General features: G+C 42.9%; 1 protein-coding gene across 1 annotated transcript in view; it reads right to left on the bottom strand.

Moving 5' to 3' along the window:
- The window catches only part of TBC1D2B (TBC1 domain family member 2B), a 36178-nt gene extending 18068 nt beyond the window's left edge, over window positions 1-18110 (bottom strand). The window contains exons 1-5 of the mRNA XM_080980698.1: window positions 17604-18110; window positions 13024-13177; window positions 7715-7880; window positions 2739-2890; window positions 1383-1600 (exon numbers count right to left, since the gene is read on the bottom strand). Of these exons, the coding sequence (XP_080836824.1) occupies window positions 1383-1600; window positions 2739-2890; window positions 7715-7880; window positions 13024-13177; window positions 17604-18095 (1182 nt within the window). The 5' untranslated portion in view covers window positions 18096-18110. The remainder of the gene's footprint in view (window positions 1-1382; window positions 1601-2738; window positions 2891-7714; window positions 7881-13023; window positions 13178-17603) is intronic.
- Between the last annotated feature and the right edge of the window lie 2103 nt (window positions 18111-20213).

Below are 20213 nucleotides of genomic sequence, written 5' to 3'. Positions count from 1 at the left end.
TCGTGACAGACATTACACCATTTTTTAAATTGAGGAAAGTTTTAAAACCATTGCAACATGGAACTGAATCCTGTTGAAAGAGAAGAATCAAACCTCTGGGTAGATGCCAGCCTTTGGCCATACCTACAGCAGATCTTCAAAAGGAACAATTAGGGTAGTAACTGGAAGCATTTTTAAACCAAGCACATCAAAATTCTGCTGCAAGTTAATCTCTCTCCCTACACCTACAATCATTTAAAAAAAAAAAAATCTGGACAGCTTAAGGCTTTGAATTGGAGACAATTACAGGTAAGTAGATAACAGGTAGCCTTCTCCAACATAGTACTCTCCAGATGCTGTCCGATTCTAGCCCTAGCTAGCATGGCCAGGGATGATGGGAACTGAAGCACAGGGATGGGGAATTCGCCCCACCAGATGCTGCAGAACTGCAACTCCCATCATCCATAGCCATTGGGCATGCTTGCTGGGGCTGATGAGAGCCACAGTTCAGCAGCATTGTGTGGGGGAGGACAAATGTCACCCACTCAAGATCTAGAGGAATGAGGGTGGAAAAGGCTGCACCAAGGCACAAGAACCATGTTGGGCTGAACAGCATTTTAAGCAGCCATCTCTGAGTTTCTATTCAATTCCTGTGCATGGCAAAAAACAAACAACCCCTCCCGCAAAGTTCTTAGCAGCAGTGAGGTCTCTGTAATTCTTTAAAAATGTGTTTAAGAGGTCAGCTAGCTATTTTTTAAAATGAAGAATGCACACTGTCTTCACATAGGCTACAGAGGGAAAACCTGGCCCGTCCCTGGTTCTGGCAACCACACATTTGTAGTATAAAGAACTCAGAGCAGGTGTAGAATGCCTAGGGCTGGGTCCCAGAAGATGCACATACAAAAATTTGGGAGTGTTTCATTACATCCTCTAACATGCCTCTAAGGAAAAGGACCCCTGGACGGTTACGTCCAGTCAAAGGCAACTACGGGGTTGCAGTGCTCATCTCATTTTCTGGTCAAGGGATCTGCCATTTGTCCACAGACAGCTTTCCGGGTCATGTGGCAAGCTTCTGGCGCAACAGGGCACTGTGACGGAAACCAGAGCACATGGAAATGCCATTTGCCTTCCCACCGCAGCGGTACCTTGCACTGGCATGCTTTCGAAATGCTAGGTTGGCAGAAGCTGGGACAGAGCAACAGAAGCTCACCCCGTCAAGCGGATTCAAACCATCAACCTTCTGATCGGCAAGCCCAAGAGGCGCTGTACTGTAGTCTAAACCACCCGCCTCTAATGTGTGCCAGGCAGGTTCTCCTGCACTGCTTGGCAAAACCTGCCATATATGATGCCAATGCTGGCTCCAGCTCCAGCTCCTGTTCCTCTCTAGCTTGTAGACCAGTTACCTTTTGACTCAACAGCTCCTTCTCGAGACTCTCCAACTCTTCCTGTTGGCTCTGGAACTTCAACTGCATCTCGGAAGCCAGCTTGTTTCCATTACACTCATCAGGAGAAGACTCCGTGCTATTCCGGTTTTTGCTGCCTGCAATCATTTCCTTTAAAGGACGCCTTGTTCTGTGTGGAATGCGGCCAAAATCAAATGGAAAGGCTGGACCAGACACGCCTGCACAAGAAGATATATTTTTTTCCTCATTCAGACTAAAATGTATTTGGACACATTCCTGACTTTGTTAAAAGAACACTACTGTACTCAATCACCAAATCTGGAACAAAGACTGAAGCAAGCACTTCCAAGTTGATTAATTAATTGTATGTCATCGGTTTCCTTCAGTTCTCTTCTCCCTGTCCCTTTAATTCTAAGCAGTGAGACCATGCACAATTAAGAAATCATATACCAGGACAAAATTAGAACTGAAAAAAGAAGTGCCTGCTACTTCAGTGGATGTTAGTTTTAACCCTTTTTGCCACTACAAGGAAGTGAGCCCATAGTATGCGCTCTCATTTATCCTCTGTGGTTTGTGTTAGAACTAGGGTTACATTTGGAGACTTAGCCTCAGAATCCATTGTCTGTAGTGAGCTCCAACTCATTACAATAGTAAAGGAAACTGAGCAAGGAAGCACGTATTTCCTTCATCAGACTAACCACAAGTCACCACAAGCGACTCTGATCAGATGGAAGACCTTCCCAATTTAAAGTTGAAAACATCTGTGCAGAAACAAACTCCTACCATTTTTTAAATCATCACATTTGTATCCTATCCATCTTCCTCCTCAGACTTCAGACTGACCTACCTGTAACGGACGTTTAGCCACAATTGCCATGGCTGAGTGTGGATTTGAACTCAAGTCTCCCCCCCAAACCTCTCTACTTGAATCTAAACCCCTATCAATTGCACCAAAATGCTGTATTCCTTACTCTCTTCACTCTTGCATATAGTACAATATAACCAATTTGCAACATATTGTTTAATAAAGAGGTACTTTGTGCTTAAAAGTACACTCAAGAAAAATGCCTTGACACAAGCATGGGTCTGATGGAAATAAGTCACAGCAGTGCAAGTTTGAGTCCAGGTATCCCGGTAGCTAAGACAGAAAAATCCAAAAGCAAATCAGTTTCCAAGAAGAGATATTATCAGCATTCTTTATCAATAGAGAACCCATTTTCATGGTGTGCCTTTAGAGTGGACTGCATTTTCATCAGCTCCTAAGGGTCAATGGTATAGAAATATAAAGAATCTTAGCAAGTACAATAGTAGAAAAGAAGGGGACGGGAGATGTGGGGAGAAGGAACAGTGGAGTACCTTTGCTCTGCTCTCCTGAAAACCTCTTCCGATCTTGAACTATTGACTCCTCCAAATCCTTCGTATCTAGAAATTCCCACTCCTCTGTGTAAAAAATACTCTTACGGTTGTCATTGCTTCCTTTTCCAGTTCTTAGTGAAGACACAGAGTTCCTGGCAAGTACAGAAATTAAGAAGTAGTTATACAAACAGAGAGAAGTGTAATTTTTAAAATAAAGGATACACAACTGTAGAAATCAAAAGCAAGCAAAACTACTGTTTTGTTCAATTTCTCTTGGTTCCAAATTCACTCCAAAGCAGAGAACTTGGTTGATGCAGATGCCTACACTGCAAAAGTTTGTCAAATGTGCATTTAAATATCAAGGGCTAGGAGTTTAATTTATACTCTTCAGACTAAAAATTATTCCCAGGAAGATATAGAAAGGTGCTCAGCTGACATGCACCGGCTATGGCTGATGAGAGTTGCAATCCAAAACATCAAGTGGGGAAGGCTGGACTACGCTTCAGACGTTTCCCACCCTGTCAATGACAGCCTGCTCCAAATAAGTCTCAGAAAGCCATTTGTAGCATATGGTAATGCAATAAGTGACTCTGCTACAATCTATGACAGCAACAATGGATCACTCAAGGAATCCCTGAGGCTTTCCACTTAAAATAGTAAATCATTTCCTACTACACTTAAATTCAAAGTACAGTGGTACCTCGGATTACAAACACTTCGAGTTACATTTTTTCAGATTACGAATGATTTTAACCCAGAAGTGAGTTTTCCGAGCTCTCGGAGGCCTCGCCGCTGCCCAGAGCCAAGCCCGGACATCCGTGGGGCCTGCGGAGGGTCCGCGACTGGGCTCCAGCCATGGGAGCTCTCTGAGGCCTCCGCGAATGGTGGGAGCCAAGCCGATTGTGATTGTGGAAGAGGACCCTGAGCTGCCATCCAAACAATGACTATCATCAGCGCAGGTAAGAAAAAAAATCACATTTTCATTTTGTTCTGTTTTATTGATTTCATTTTATGGATCAATGGCCTTGTTAGATAGTAAAATCCATGTAAAATTGCTGTTTTAGGGGTCACTTTTCATCATCCGGTTCCTGTTGAATGTGTTTCGTTTGTTAATTGAGTCCCTCGCTGCTAATCAGAGGCTTCCTGTTGAGTCTGCCAGCTGTGGAGTCCCGAGCACCCATGCAACACAGAAGTTATATTTGGAGGTTTTGTTTTTGATTTATTTTTTTTGCGTTTTGGTGTGGCTTTTTTGGTTTTTTGACTGTGTTTTGTTGTTCATTTTATGGGACTGACTTGTGACTTCACTTTTGTGACTGTAGCTTGTGACTTCATTTTTGTGACTTGTTTTTGTGACTGTGTGGAACCCAGTTCAGCTACTGGTTGATTGTGTGACTGCAGAAATGGATAAAAGCTCCCCATCCAAACTGACTATCATCAGTGCACATAAGAAAATTGAAAATGGTAAATAAAATATATTTTTAAAAAAACAAATCAAGGCATGTAAAGCAACTTTATAAACACTATGAGGAATTGTATAAAGAGTGAAAAATGCCATTTGCTAGTTTGATATAAGAATTACGGTTGCAAAATCTCACCATATGATTACACCACTCAAGGGTTACTACAGTACATGCATTTAAGATACACTAATCTGCACCGAGCTTCAGGAAGTTTACCAGAACAGATGTATTTCAAGCAATCATGTTTGCCAAGAAATGAAGTCGTAAGTGCAGTCTTGAATTTGTGTAACACAATCTTGGTAACAGCAACCACTCTTTACTATGGATCTGCAACAACTGTACTAAAATTGCTCAGTAGCTGTTAAAACACATGAACACATATTAGCTAATTTTGCAAAGAGAAACATTCAAAGCACGTGATAAAACTGCTGTATTTCTGAAAGAGAAAGCCTGGCAATTGTGGTTAAGCAGTCAACAAGGGGGAACTTGGTAAAGTTAATGTTATTTCCCTTGGCTGACTCTACAATTTCCGCAAGATCTTGGAACTTCCTTCATATGTTTGGGGAGGGAGTTACTGGTAAAGTACTTGTGAGAGACGCTAGACCAGCCTTTGTCAACCTGGTGCCCTCCAGATGTTGGACTACAGCTCCCACAGCTCCAGACATAAAATCTGGAGGGCACCATGAGGCAAGGTGAGGCAGTGGCCTTAGGGTGGCAGGCTCCACACAGCTGCGAGGAGCAACAGTTCCACCTCCTGCACTTGATAGCTGCCTCCTCGGCTGCACACCCTTCCCCTTGCTTTCTGGCTTTCCTCTTTTTCCCTCCTCACCCCCATTTTTCTTCTCCATTTAGTCCCCCTTGCTTCACCACAATGTTTCTCCTCCCCATTTCAGAGTCTTGCTTCCCCTCCCTTTCTGTACCTCTATCAAACCTCTAGCCCACAGAGTCCCACTCAACTGCTGTGCTGTGTGCACAGCTCCCTCCCGACATGCAGGCTTCCAGCTTTGCAAGAGAGCAGCTTCAGTCTCCAGCCAGTAAGCCATGGTGCAAAGGCAAAAGACAGGTCAGTCAGTGGAATGGAAAGAGGAGGCAGGAGGGGTTGCAGGGGAGGGGGAGCTCTTCTACCACCACAGTACTGTCCTCCATCCAAAGAACCATTTCAGACAGTAAACAAAACAAAACTTGAGGGTGCAAAGCAGGACTGGAGAGGGGTGGCCTGAGCCCCAACATAGAGGCTTGGAAGGCTGCATTGGTCCCTTAGCCTGATACTCCCTATCCTTGCTGTAACCCAGCACCCTTAACAAACTACAATTCCCAAGGAGAGCACCATTTTCTGGTTCACCTCAGGCAGCAAAGTATATTGGGCCAGCCCTGGAACCAAGTTGGTGAAAGTTACACTAGACCATACAACAGTGGTGGGAAGCCTGTGCCCCTCCAGATCTTGAGGCATCAACCCATACTATCATGTAGATGTGGTCAGAGAGGATGGGAGTTGTAGTCCAGCAACATGTGGAGGGCTGCAGGTTCCACATAATGTCCACAAAAGCTTGATCCAGCCAAGAAAAATGTTCATTTGATTTCCTAAGTAAGGAGCACCATACAACCATGCTGGCTGGGGCTGATGGGAGCTGTAGTTCAGGACATCTGGAGGAAACCAGGTTGGCGAAGGCTACTTTATGCACAACCAGTTTGCCACATAGGAACACAATCTGATAAGTAACACAAAACAGATGACGGTTGAAGTTCTGTGCAGGGCTGATATTTCCCTATGTTATGCCCGAAGCAAAAGTTAACATTATACACTAGGAGTTAAAGGATCACATAGAGGAAGCAGGCATCCCCAACCTGCGGCCCTCCAGATGCTTTGGCCTACAACTCCCATGATCCCTAGCTAACAGGACCAGTGGTCCGGGATGATGGGAATTGTAGTCCAAAACATCTGGAGGGCCAAAGGTTGGGGGTGCCTGATCTGGAGTAATTCAGAGATGCCTTAGTTTTCCTACAAACAGTATGCTATGCAAGATTCAGAATCCCATTATGGACATTTTTGTGGTCAAACTGACAAGCAGAGAAAAATTCTTAGACCATATTCAGAATTGCACATCCAACATTTTCCTTTCAAAAGCCTTTTTGTGCAACTAAATAGCATAGGGGTGGGGGTATCAATCACACTCATTGAAATCACAAGAAGGATGTGGTTTAATTTTTCCAGTGCAACCAAGGCAACAGTTGCCACATGTGCCCTGCTCCATAACCATCTGGAAAAGGAACCAGGAGAGGAAAATCCTCCAAGTACTGAAGCTTCGCCCCCTAGAAACTGATGGGAGCTTGTGCTGCAGAAGTACTTGCAAGACTTACTCCCCCTGGGCAGCCTTTCAGCATTAATGAAAGGGTGCGAGTGGGGATGGTAAGAAGAGAAGAGAAGTGATCTGAGGTCAGTTGCCACAAAACTGTTGCCAGAAGTTGGCCAAGGTCAAAACAGTGACTTCAGCAGCAGCACAAGCCTTATAAATGGTTACTTCTTAGATAGTCAATGTGCCTTTCCCACTATTTAAAAAGAGAACACAAAGGCAGAGAGATATTTATGGGGTGTTTTTCTTTACAATGTTTCAAGACATTTGTTTTAAAGATGTATCAATCAATCTCTTTATTATGTTCAATGACCAATATTGTTTCAAAGATAAATGATCTAGAACTTTTTAAACAGGAGTAACAGTGTATTATGTGAACAGGGTATTATGTCCTTTTCAAAGGGCAAGCGAAAGAGAGCTGGTGCAGCATGGTGGGTAAGACGCTACATTTCATCATTGCTAAAACTTTCTCCTTACCAGAAAGCTGAAAGGTACCAATGTATTTTTTATGATGAAATTACAGATCTGCCAACTAAATTCTGCTTCATGTAAACTGGTGGAAAGCATCAGTGCGGGGGAAAATTGTTCAATGAAAGAACCACCATTTGCTCATAACAGAAACATGGTGTGGAAAGTAATCACACCATGGACAAAATTTCCTATGAGGAGATTTTCACTCCGAGATGCACCTTGTGCGGCAGGTTCTAGTACGTTCTAATAACTCCATTTCCACACCTTGAGATGCTTTAGGTAGCAAACTGACATGGGAACTGGACTCCCACATGGATTTTCGCAGGTCCCCCACTGGTTTTAACTTTGTCTTAAAGTCCTGTTCCCTGATCACTGGCACCCCTAGTCAGCTTAACTCCATCTCCACAGCCTTGCTTAAATTTAGCCTACATGTTTCCCCTGAAACATAATAAAGTTATTATGGAAGCCAGTGGGCTGCAAGTTGAATGTTGCTGCTGGGAACCTAGGTCCAAATGTTACCTCCGCTAAATCATGAACAGCTTCAGTTCAAAATGTATTATTTTTGGGGAGGGGAAGAAATATCATCTGCTCCACAGGCTTAATCCGAACATAAACATTTTTGCAATCACATGGTAGTATTTATGCCACCCCCATTAGATGAACACTGTCAAGTAACACAACACACAATACTCACTTGATATCTGTACCCAGTTGCTTCAAAGAAAAGTTAATGGCACTTGGCTGGCCTGGGGCTGGCTGGCACGCTGCCTGTTCTCCCACCAGTTCTGTGCGCGCTGCCTCCACCATTAGGACATTTCTAGCTTTCTCTGCTGATGCATTTGAAAACATGGTGGTCCAATCTAAGAAGGGCAAAAAACACCACCAGTACTTAATAATGCAGCTGACACCCCAGCAGTCCTCATCAACGCTCATGGAGGGCAAATTCAGAGGACTTCTAACATGTCATGAAGGAAGTTATTGAGCTCCCCTCACAAGTACCCCAGGAAACTATTGCAGTCCAACAATTATGGTGCTGAAGAGTTAATACTCACCTCAAGGCCAGCTAAGAAAGTCATGCAAATTGGCTATAACTCACAGCATCTCATGCAGTCATTAAAGCAGAGCTTTCCAAACTTTTCATGTTGGTGACAGAATTTTTAGACATGCATCGTTTTGTGACACAGTAATTCAGATTTACTAGCAAACTGGAGGTTAAACTAACCCATTTCCAGCCCTGGGAGGAGCACAGGGAGCATTTGAGTGACACACCTGCACACTGCAGCTGACACACTAATGTTTGAAAAGCTCTGCATTAAAGTTTAGAGAATAAAACTGAAATTCAGAATGAGTGTGGGGAAGGGTAGCAGAAACCAACCAAGATAAACCAACAATTATGTCAGTCTCTCACAACAGATTCTCGCACATGCAGGTATTATAATGCTTCAGGTACCTAAGGATAAGGATTAGGCCAAACATTATTTATGTATAATTGTGTAGCCCCCTCCCCACTAAATACACACAGGTAGTTAAAGGTACAAATTCAAGAGTTTGAATGAGTACATACCATCTCAGGAAGTACAAGAGGTACACTCATAATGGGCCATATTCCTCCTCTGCTCTGTCAAAGGGCCCAGAGCATGGAGAGGAGCTAGCAATCATTGGGCAGTCTAACAGTATCTTTACATACACCTTGAAGCTTCCTCACTTAACATGCAACCAGAAGTGGGAAAGCCCACCTCCAAAGTTCTGCAGGCACATGAAAGCCACAGGGCCCAGTTTTCTAAGCAAGGAGGCCCTTGCTTCCTTCACCTCCCACTAGCCCTCAGCGACATCAAGAGTGATAGATTAACAGGTAGTCCTTCCTAGTACTCTTCCCTCTGTCAGTAGCATTACACGAGAATAGAGCAAGAAAGAGAGAGAAAAGATTATTGAAGTATTCCTCCTCCTTGCACCAAATTGCATACATTTGATGGCTGCACCATATCAGGCTTTGACTCCGTTAACAAGGGATATGTTCTGTTATCTGGCTCTAAAGCATACAATGATTTCCAGGTTTCAAGAAAACCACTACTCCAAGGTGAGCCAAGTTTAGAGCTGTAGACACACCTTCAACCATTTCCACTACAGTACAAAGTTGTCAGCACTCTGCTAAAATGAATACTGTGTGAAAACCAGCAGGATGAAGCAAAGCAAAGCAAAGCAATTCCCCTCCCCGACCAACACGGCCCCAGGAAAGAATGCTAATGCTAATGCTCATGCCCAGTTAACAAGACAGTTTGAAGAATGCCCACACTTCTTGCTGTTTTATGACAGAGATGCATATACAGTAATGTAAAACCACATCACATTTGTATGGATTCTCTTCTCCAGATCACAACCAGTATGAAATCCACAGGAATGCTGGAGTGTTGTGAGGACATTTACATAACCTACAATCAAGGACACAGTCTTTCAGCTTGGATGAAGCCAAAGATCTGCTTAACACTCAGTTATTAAAATTACATAAAACAGACTACAACCATCAATGATTAGGCAGGAAAAGCTATTAGTCAAATAAAATGCTACATCAGTGGAAGACAACCAAACAGAACCTTTCTAAGTTAAGTGAGCTCTGCATGTTCCCAAATATTCATCATGTAATGTGCCCCCACAACATGAAATTTCCTCACCTTCATTCTTGGGTCTGCTGTGATTAGCAAGGGAGGAGAGACTCCCAGGTTCAGACATGGCTTAGTGACATGTGAATGGGTTGATCCTCCTCCTGGAACTATGTGCTCACCTTCTCTTTCCACAAAATGGCTATGAGGGGTTTGGGAGCTTTCACTTTTTGTTGTTTATGGTTTCACCTGAACTGGGAAACTTGGGTGTTTCAAACAGGCTAGCTTGTTTACAGTGGGCTTATTTTGAAACAGACTATTGTCAGGGTCAAGGCAAGATGAAATGGGAAATCATAGTTAACTGAGAGTAAAGGTTTCCAAAGCCTTCCTCCCAACCACACAGGAGGAAGAGCACAGGAGCAGATTAGGCTTATTCACTTAGTGAAAAACCATGGTTTAGCATGATGTCAGAAGAGATCAACCCCAAACCTCTCAGCCTAAGAGTGCCTGCAATTGTGGTCTGGGCAGGGTAATTATGGGCTAGAAGGCAATTAATATTAAGTGGCATTCCCTACTGGCGACCATAGAAAAAGAGGATGATGAGGCAGCAAGTTAATCAACTGCTAGGAAATACAAACACTGGAAGAGAATGGCTCGTGTTGGGGCACGGACTTACTTTGAGCTGTTCATGCCCCATATCATCTATCCATTGCCGGTTTAATCATGACTAGGACACCTGCGGCATTCTACTAGAACAACAGGATGTTGACTGGCATGAAACCTTGCTTGGGTTCTCATCTGGGTTTTTTAAAAAACATCTACTCAAAAGGATGGTTTTGGTGTGACCTTACATAAAACTTTTACCAGCATGGAAGCTGTTTCAACAAAAGATACCTCCCCTGCTTATTTTATATCACTTATAAATACAATTTAACCTAAATGAAAATGATGCAGTCAGAAATGTACTATTTAAGTTACCTTATAATCTGATAACAGCACTCAATGAATAAATACAATTTCCTCAGTTATCTGCAATACTGCAAAGTTATTTATTGCTTATATTCACTCACACACAAATATAGGAATGAAGCCAGAAAGACAAGACTCTGCACACAAAATCTACCATAAATCAGAGAAAGCTCAAAGCAGTTTTCAATTAGAATAATTTTCCAAATGCTGGTAGTACAATGGTCCCCATACACAACATTGCACTATATTTTATGCTCACTGCCCACTTCTTTGTAAACATGAACATTAGGAAGAAAGCTACCATGAATGCCTTCTTGTTTCAGCTGGATGACAAAGAGTACTGCAATATCACACTTACTGTAAATTGTATTATAAAGTTTTCATTTAAAATATTTAAAGTATATATTGACTTATAAACATGGCAGTGTTGTCGACAAAAATTCAGTTAACAATAAATAACTGCCTTGAAATACAATCCCTGAAATTATAATCCATAGAAAAAGCAGCAAAAAACCCAGCAATAGTAGATTGCCAACGTATCTGATTTTATTTATCTCAAAGTTTTTTGGTCTAGAAAGGTACAATCGGCATAACTAAATAACTATCACAAAATCAATAAGGTTTCTAAAAATGCTATTTCTCAAGTCAGCTTCAAAAAAGTTGTACAGTTGTACCTCGGCTCCTCAACGCCTTAGGAGTAGAATGTTCCGGCCCCCAAAAAGAAACCGGAAGTGAGTGTTCTGCTTTTCAAACGGATTTCCGGAACTGATTCTGTTCGACTTCCGAGGTACAACTGTACTTATTCTGCAGCAGATTTATAAAATTCCACGAGCAATGAAATTAAAAAGATTGCCTATTAAGTAGAAAATCCCCCTCCCCCCAGATCAATTGTGTTAAAAATAAAATAGCTAAGTAACTTTCAGAAGCTGAATGTTCAAAGCATGATACTAGTTAGGAAGAGAAAAGCAATCACACCCACAAATAATTGGATTTTGGGTAAGGATATTACTAAGATACCTATTTTGTCTCAACAAAATTTGACCAATTATAATTTGGCCTACTGGTCAGAACACAGGCATTTGGCAATGCACTTACAGAATTATTTTGTCCCAATTTACATGTACTTTCTTTACCTGATCTTAAAGATCCAATTCATGACTTGTGTGAGGAAACCTCACATTCTTATGGGGAAATTTCACTCAAGTTCAGTATTCAAAACCTGGGACAATGAAATGCGGCCATTTCTGATAAGATAACTCATAAGTTAACTCTTGAAAGGCACTGAGGACTTAGAAGCTCTCCCTGCTACTTGGTGGGGTTTTATTGCTTATGCCAATAATGCTGATCTACAAAGTCTATTGCCAATACCGGCAGGTAAAATTTGGAATTCTTAAAAACTCTTTCTGTTTTCTGTCACAATGTATGCTGCCGCTTAGAAGTCAGAATAGCATTTTATAGTTTTTCTAAATCTTGGTTTCCACATAGTTGATATGGTTTGCTTTTGTATTGTTTTTTAAAATAAAAATCTAATTAAAGAACAGAAATTGTGAAAATGCAGTATTTTCTTCAGAAGACAACCTTCATTGCTACTGCAATGGTCTGAATGCGGCTGGATTAGTGGCACAACTCCACTATTTCCATAGCTTTTTTATAATAAAAAAAACCACATTTTGGAGGCTCTGTGCTCTACCTAATGTTCATGTACTTATATATATCGTTAAAAAAAAAGGTGGAGGGGAACCAGTATTACTATTCCCACCCATCTATAACATACACATATTATACTACTAGCACTGAACATCACACAAAGGTTAAGACATATCTGGGGCAGCTTTGATGGATTGTGTAAATAACACTGAGACTTACAGGGCAATCCTATAAAAACCAACAAGCAACTAGGATGACCTTTGAATTGTTTACTATCCTAAGATTTCCTGTTCCAAATGTCATTTACATGAGACCGATAGATTTATTTATTTCTTCTTTATTTATTTCTTCTCAGGATAAGAGAATCTAATGAACTTCACAAACCTTGACATCTGTGATGGTTCTAACATGTCAGATATTATGTTTTAGCATATAGTGATGCCGGTGTCATGCCGGTGACAAATTAAATTTTTATATTGCATTTTATGCCACCAGTGGTTGAAATGTTCCAACTCACCCTGAGAATTTGGAGCAGGACAGGAAATCAAATTGAGTGTTAAATAAAGAAGCCACTAAAAGCTGAATAAGCAGTTACAGCACAATCCATTAAACATTATCAAGCACCCTCTCTATACTTCAGCTAATTGTGCCCACAATCTACCTTTCATGGAAACTAAGTTGAGCTATGTGTAGAGTTGGCAGTTGCACTTAGAATTTGAAAAATATTATGATACTGCCACCAACAAAGTTATATGACTCACATTCTCGACCAGCCTCATCATTAGCTTACCAGTATTATCTTTGGCAACAAGCCCTTTGGAGGAGTCACATGGTGTCGGTGAAATTTGACTGACTCTCTTAGTTGCATCATGGCTGTTACAATACTCCCATCTCCTCTGCTGAAGCTCCTGAAGCCAGTACTTCATATCCTGGTGTGTTGGTGCCTGTTACACACACAAGCAGAAATGCTGAAAACATTACAAGAGGAATACTGCACAAGGAATGGAAGGTGCCTGCATACGCATGGACACACAAAAAGGTGCCTGTCATCTGTTTGAAAATACAGAAAGGCTGCTACATTACAGCTGGTCATCCATAAGCTGCACTAAAACGGAAATAACTCAACAACTGTGTTCAGGGATTTGCATCCTTCTATGCTAAGTATTCGATTACAAGATAAAAGATGCAGTTCTGATGTGTGTATGTGGCTCATGCAGTCCAAATTCCATCTAAATTGGGGACCTGTCAAGCAAGCCTAGCTATTGCATTTTTTGCAATGGCTTGGTATCCCATTACATGTCTACCTCTCTCTGTAGTTGACAACAGGAATCTTTAAGTTGGACTACTTTTACCATGTTGTTATTGGAAGGCATCAGCACAGTGCTCTATGTGTTCACACTTTATCCATGCTTGCCACTACTTTATTCAAACTGACCTAGATTGGCCTACAATAGGAATAAAAATAATATTTATTATAGGATCATGTTTAGTAACAGAATGAATACTTTCAGAATAATGAATCTCATATACAGAGCAACTTGGGGCAGATGGAGAGACCACAATGGACTCTTGATTATTGGGGAGTCCATTTTTCATGATGTGTTTTATATTTTTCAGACTGCCTTTCCAAAACTTAAAATATTTGTCTAATGATGAATGTTTACAGTTTGTCTTCCCTATAAAGAAAACATGTTACGTATCGATAAGATCGAGGAACAGGAAAGAAAGTTGAAACCTCAAAGAAACAGGCAACCACAACATATGCTGTAAGTTAATTCATCTTCCTGTCACAGTGAAAGCAATAAAGGTCAGCATCACTCAGGCAAATAAGCCTGCAGCATCTTAAATACTAATGAATTGATTGTGACATTAGCTTTCATAGGAAAGGCATGAAATTATCTGGAAGAGACAGTGCTTGACTGCTAGTTAAGGGAAGGGATGTTCTGACTCAATAGGAAAAACCCACAAGAGGAAGCCAATTGTCAAGAAACTGCATTGCATCATGTTTGAATAACAGCACCATTCTCAGAAGTCCCACTGTAACCCCTGTAACTTATTCTCAGGGAGGCCTAACAGGATTGGAGTTCAGTGGGGTGCATGTCTGGGTAAACAAGTATTCAATTAGGATTTACAACATTTACTTGGAAGCAATTCCCACCGACCAGTGACACTGCAACAGACACAGCTTTTGTGCAAAAAAATTTTTACTGCGCAACTTTTCAGTCACAACTATCTAGCAAGGTTACCTTCATTTTCTCCAGGTAATAAAGAACCTGTGGGTTGATATCTTAGGATTCAGGATATGACAGGCCTAAAACCATTTTGCTCTTTTCCTGTAGCTTTCACAACCTCCAGTTTAAGCCAATATGGTTCAGAAAACATCATCACATCATTACCTACATCACAGGATTAGCAAAAGCATTTTGCACACTTAACATTTCTGACCTTGGAACAGGAGGCTGCCAAAATGAATAGGATCCCAATGCAGCCAGAAGCCACATTGCTCTAGTACATACAACAGGCCTGAAGTTGCATTACACGAGCACAGCACAACTGCTAGCTATAAAGTGGTGACTTGGAAAAACTCCCCAAAGGACACAGATTTAATATTTCCAAGTCATTTCTTAGTGTTCCTATAATGTTAAGAATAATGGATGGGAGAGTCCATCCCATGATACATTCAGAAACTGTGAATCAGCAGCAAGTTTAGGAATATTAAAGCATGTGACCATGAAGAAGCCTATGTTTGATTTGACTTTCTTCCTTGAAAATATTGTTCTGCTCTTATACGGAGTTTTTCCTTGAAAGGATAAATCCATTAAGCTTGAAATGTAAAGCACAAATTCAGTAATGGGCTCCATTTAATCCTGAAATAAATACTTAAGAACACCAATGCCTAAACTAAACATTTGGCAGCAAAATTATTATTCTTTTAATAGGCTTTAGGAATCCTCTTCACACCCAAACCCTAAGAGCCAATGAAGTAGGACAAGATGCTTGGATAATCCAGGATGTTCTTTTCACAGAGCCATCATTGGAGTTTTTGCAAGATAAAGGAGGTTATTACTATCGTGAACAGCTACAGAACATGTAACCATATTTCATCAACCATAGTTTCCCAGCTTGGACAAACCAGGGAGCTATGGCTTGTTTGATCACTCCCATGTAGAAAAGAATGAAGCAGCAGCACATGAGTGAATAAGGTTTGTTCATTTAGCAGAATGTTAAGATGAAACACAGTGGCCGAAACACAGCTAAAGAATAAGTGTAACAAGTCACAGAAGGTGGCTCAAAGCCAGATCAGCAACATCAGAGCAAAAGGGAAGCGAAGCCCCAAAAAAATGATAGAACTAACAATTAAGGAAGAACCAATTGTCCACCTTATTCTTTTGTCACTCCACCCCACCAAACATTAGTGCCACCTGATATTGTGAAATTACTGCATTGATACTCAACTAGAAAAGGGAAAGGTATGCCTCTTGCAGTCACAGGTCAAGGCAACATTGAAATGTTGGAAGCAGGTACATCCAGGGTGCATTTTAACATACTCATCCTGGCTACTGAAGCAATTCATTATTTTACAGTCCCACTGTAAGTATGTTTCCTCAGAAATAAACCTCACAATGTTCACCAGGACTTAAATCCAAATATGTGTGCAAAGGATTGCTGCCAGCTATTACACCACATTTTGCCTTCATGCTGTATACAGATTGCTGTTCAAGCCCTCAGCTCCAACCTACTGAGCAAGATGCTATAATTCTCAGAATGATTTTGTAACAGAGCACCTAATATCTACAAGAGAAAATTACTTATGGAAACTTATCACTGAAGAGCACAGCTCTCTCAGAACTGGTTAAATCAGAGAAACATTTTCATTTACAGTTTTAAATGCATTGTTTATTACATTATTTGTACATGGATAGCAATACCAAAAGCAGAGCAATAAATGCAATTTCTATTTTTTATTACTGTTTGGACATGTTTTGGTATTGCAGTTACACGTGGCATGTGGCTTTAGGCACAGACAGCACTGAAATACTGTTTTATTAGCTTGTGGGGCTAGACTACTCTGCTGAAGAAATAATTCTGGTATGAATTGTAGAGTAAAAGGTCTAGCTCTGTCCTGCAACTCAGTTGTTTCACCTTGCTTTTCTTGTATTATAACTAACGGGGAAGTGAGTTGTTCCAGCTCTTCCTGCAATACTGACTGATGGTTTCTTGGCTTACCCCACAGACTATCTTGACAGAGGTGCCATGTGGTGTTTGCCACCATCCCAGCTCAGCAGCTCTCTAGGTACTGCCCACAATGACACTGATAAGTGTGCACTTTAGCCATGCTTTAGGGTAGGTACCTTTGGATATGAAACTGGAAGGTTTTCCTTCCCTCAGTCTTTATTGCTTGGGTGAAAGAGATTCAAAATAGAAGCAGAAGTTATCAAAGGGGAAAGAGAACAGGTGCTCCAGATTAGTTAATGCTGATTTGTGTGTGTGTGTGTGTGTGTTTTTAGTGTATTCATCTTGGTAACACAAATACATGGTTAGGCAAACCAAATTAAATTCTCCGACAATCTCTTCCTCTGATCCTGCATATAGATGGATAAGGATTTCCAAGGAAGTGCCAGGCGATATGCCCAGACAGGTTAACCTATCTGGAAAGAATATCTCTGCGCCAGAGAACATGCCTTGCATACAAACAGTAACAGGTATATCCAGGCAGGGCTGGGAAATACCCATTTGAAATCCTGGAGAACCCCTGCTAAGCAGAGTAGTCAACACTAAGCTGGATGGAGGAATGGTCTGACTCTGCTGAAGCCACTTGCACAAGCCTATATGTAGAAGCAAGCTCTGCTTGAGCCCAGATGGTTTTGGGATCTGGGTCCTTCAAACAGGGCAGCTGGTGGAGGAGCAAAGATTTGAGGGAATGCTTTTTCCAACAATCAAGCTGTATGTAAACTTTGTGAAATAAAGACTGTAAATAACGTTTAACGGGACTCAGTGACAGGTTAAAGGGGGGGGGGCGTGGTGGTAGCCTCGAGGAAGCGACCTTACCTGAGGAAGTTACCTGAGAGCAAGCCCCGCCCCACAAGCCTAAGCGGGCTGGCTTGGAGGTCCATCCTCGCTTGGAGTTCCCTGCCCCGCTTGACCCGCCCTCAGGACCCCTTTATATACGATATCTTTATTGTCATTGTCCCATGCAGAACAATGAAATTGAAAAACTACATAAAACATTCAAAACCCCCTAAAAACTCTGAAACCCCGTTTTAAAATACACTAGAGAGCTATAGTAGGGAGCTCCCAACGAGGGGCGCGCGGCGGGCCGGCGAAGCGGGGCAGCTACCCCGGACCCACCCCGGGGAGGCCCCGTTCTACCTTGAGGACGGTGACGCCGCCGCCGGGGCTGTGGATCTCGAATGTGCTGCCGAGGGCGGCCTCGACATCCCCGACACCGCCGCCGCCGCTGCTGCTGCCGCTGCCGGCGGAAAAGGAGCAGGAGGACGAGGCGGCGGAGAAGGAGGCGGAGGCCGGGGCGGCGGCGGCGCTGGGGGCGGCGGCGCCGGGGGCCTCGGCCGGCTGGTGGTAGCTGAAGGAGGCTCCGGCGATGTCGAGGCGTCCGAGGGGCACCGCCTCCTGGGAGCCCTTGAAGTAGTAGAGGGCGCAGCAGCGCGGGTCGAAGGCGAACCAGCGGCTGCGGAAGCCCCGCAGCGGGCCCTTCCCCGTCAGCTTCTGCAGGTAGCCGCACAGCCGGGGCCGCTCCGAGGCCGAGGGGGGCGCCGCCGCCGGAGGGCTCGAAGGGAAGGGACCCTCCCCAGGCGCGGCGGCGGCGGCGCCTTCTCCCTCCTCGCAGCAGCCCGCAGAGGGCATCGCGGCGGCAAGAGCAGCAGCAGCGCTGCCGCCGCCTCTCTGCGCTCCTGAGAGGGTGTGAGGCTACAGGGCTGGGCGGCCTTCCGCAGCGCCCTCCCCAGACCTGGCTTTGCCCCCGGAGCATGCTGGGACTTGTAGTCCGCTCTTTCTGAGGCGAAGGGCCTGGCCGCCTACGCCGCCGCCCTTTCCCCCGCCTCGGTAGGCGCTGAGGAGGGAAGGGCGAGGGTTGCCACATAGGCCGGGAGGCGCGCGAGGTGGTGGTGGGGTTAATTGAAATTAATTATAAGCATTCTTGCTGGCTTTTTAGTGGTTTATTTCCTGAAATCATTTTCCATACCGCCTTTCTTCCAAGGAGCTCAAGGCGGCGTTCAGGGTTCTTGCAGTTCCCATTTAATTTCCTCACATCGCTCCTGTGAGGAAGAGTAACTGGACCAAGGTCACATGCAGTGAGCTTCATGTGGTAAATATATTTATTTAATTTGTATATCACCCATCCTTTGAAGATTTGAATCCTGGAGTCTCCAGGTCTGACCCTCTTACAGCTGGCTCCTGCTATATGGTATGCTGCGATGTATTGCTTGATTGTTTTAAAAAACAAAATAAAACTCAAAGTGGCATACAAAAATATTAATAAATTTATTGGTAAAGACAATTAACAACAACATACATTTAAAGTACAGTGGTAACTTGAGTTAAGTACTTAATTCGTTCTGGAGGTCCGTTCTTAACCTGAAACTGTTCTTAACCTGAAGCACCACTTTAGGTAATGGGGCCTGCTGCCGCTGTGCCACCAGAGCACAATTTCTGTTCTCATCCTGAAGCAAAGTTCTTAACCCGAGGTACTATTTCTGGGTTAGTGGAGTCTGTAACCTGAAGCGTATGTAACCTGAAGCGTATGTAACCGAGGTACCACTGTACTCAGATAAACCACTGAAATTAATGTCAGTGATTAAGTTATATTAGTGTCTGTGGGACTACTCTAAGTAAAAGTTAGTTGAATTCAACACTAAGTTTATTTGTATACCACAACATCAGACCAGATTTATTTATACAGTGGTACCTCAGGTTAAGTACCACTGTTCGTTCCAGAGGTCCGTTCTTAACCTGAAACTGTTCTTAACCTCAAGCACCACTTTAGCTAATGGGGCCTCTTGGCATCTGTATCCACGACTGAGCAGTCCTATTTTGGATCCACTTTGCTCACCTCTAAAAGGAGAAGGGGCTAGAAAAGGTGCCCTAAACATAGTCTGCCTCCTTTTTTCCCTGACTGCATTACTGCGCCCAGTGGGGTCACCACCCAGCAGTCGTAAAAGACAGTTGAACTTTGGAACATGGAATAGACAGATTACACAAATAACAAGCGCCCCGAGCATGGGAATGCCATCATTGCAAGAGAGTTGCGATGTTTTAACATAGATATTGCAGCTCTTAAAGAAACTTGAAGAGCAGGAGAGGGACAACTGAAGGAAGAAAAAGGAGGCTACACATTCTTCTGGAAAGGTTTACCTGAACAAGAAAGTCAAATATAGTCATACCTCGTGTTACGTTTGCTTTACACTGGCTTTTCAGGTTACAAATGCAGCAACCCCAGAAGTGTTTACTTCCGAGTTCGCCACGCACGCACACGCAGAAGTGATCTGCGCACTTTGCACATGCACAGAAGCGCTCTATCGTGTTTTGCTCATGCGCAGTAGTGGCGCTCTACTTATGGACTTTTCAGGGTGCGAACGGCACCTCAAAACTGATCATGTTCATAAGTAGAGGTACCACTGTACATGGAGTAGGCTTTGCTATCAAAAACAATATTGTGAAGCTTGTGGTAATAATTTACCTCTACACTACCTTATTTGTTATCCAGGTGAAGAACAACCACCTTTTGAATAAACCACAGAACCAAGGAAACTATTTTCAAGTCCAGCATCTGGATTTAGGGACCCAGCATTTATTATAGCTATTGAAATAGGACAGAGCTCATTCAACATGCCAGTTAAGAAGGTCTGCCCCCAGGCACTTCAGAAAAAAAGCTCATATAGTAGTTCAAACACAGCAAACAAAGAGTCATAAAACATCTTCACATATGTCAGTGATGAGAAGTAAAGCACATATGGCTCCATACTG

Source organism: Podarcis pityusensis, assembly GCF_964106645.2.
Source record: "Podarcis pityusensis genome assembly, chromosome: 14".
NCBI lineage: Eukaryota > Metazoa > Chordata > Lepidosauria > Squamata > Lacertidae > Podarcis > Podarcis pityusensis.
This window is presented reverse-complemented; position numbering and strand designations above follow the sequence as displayed.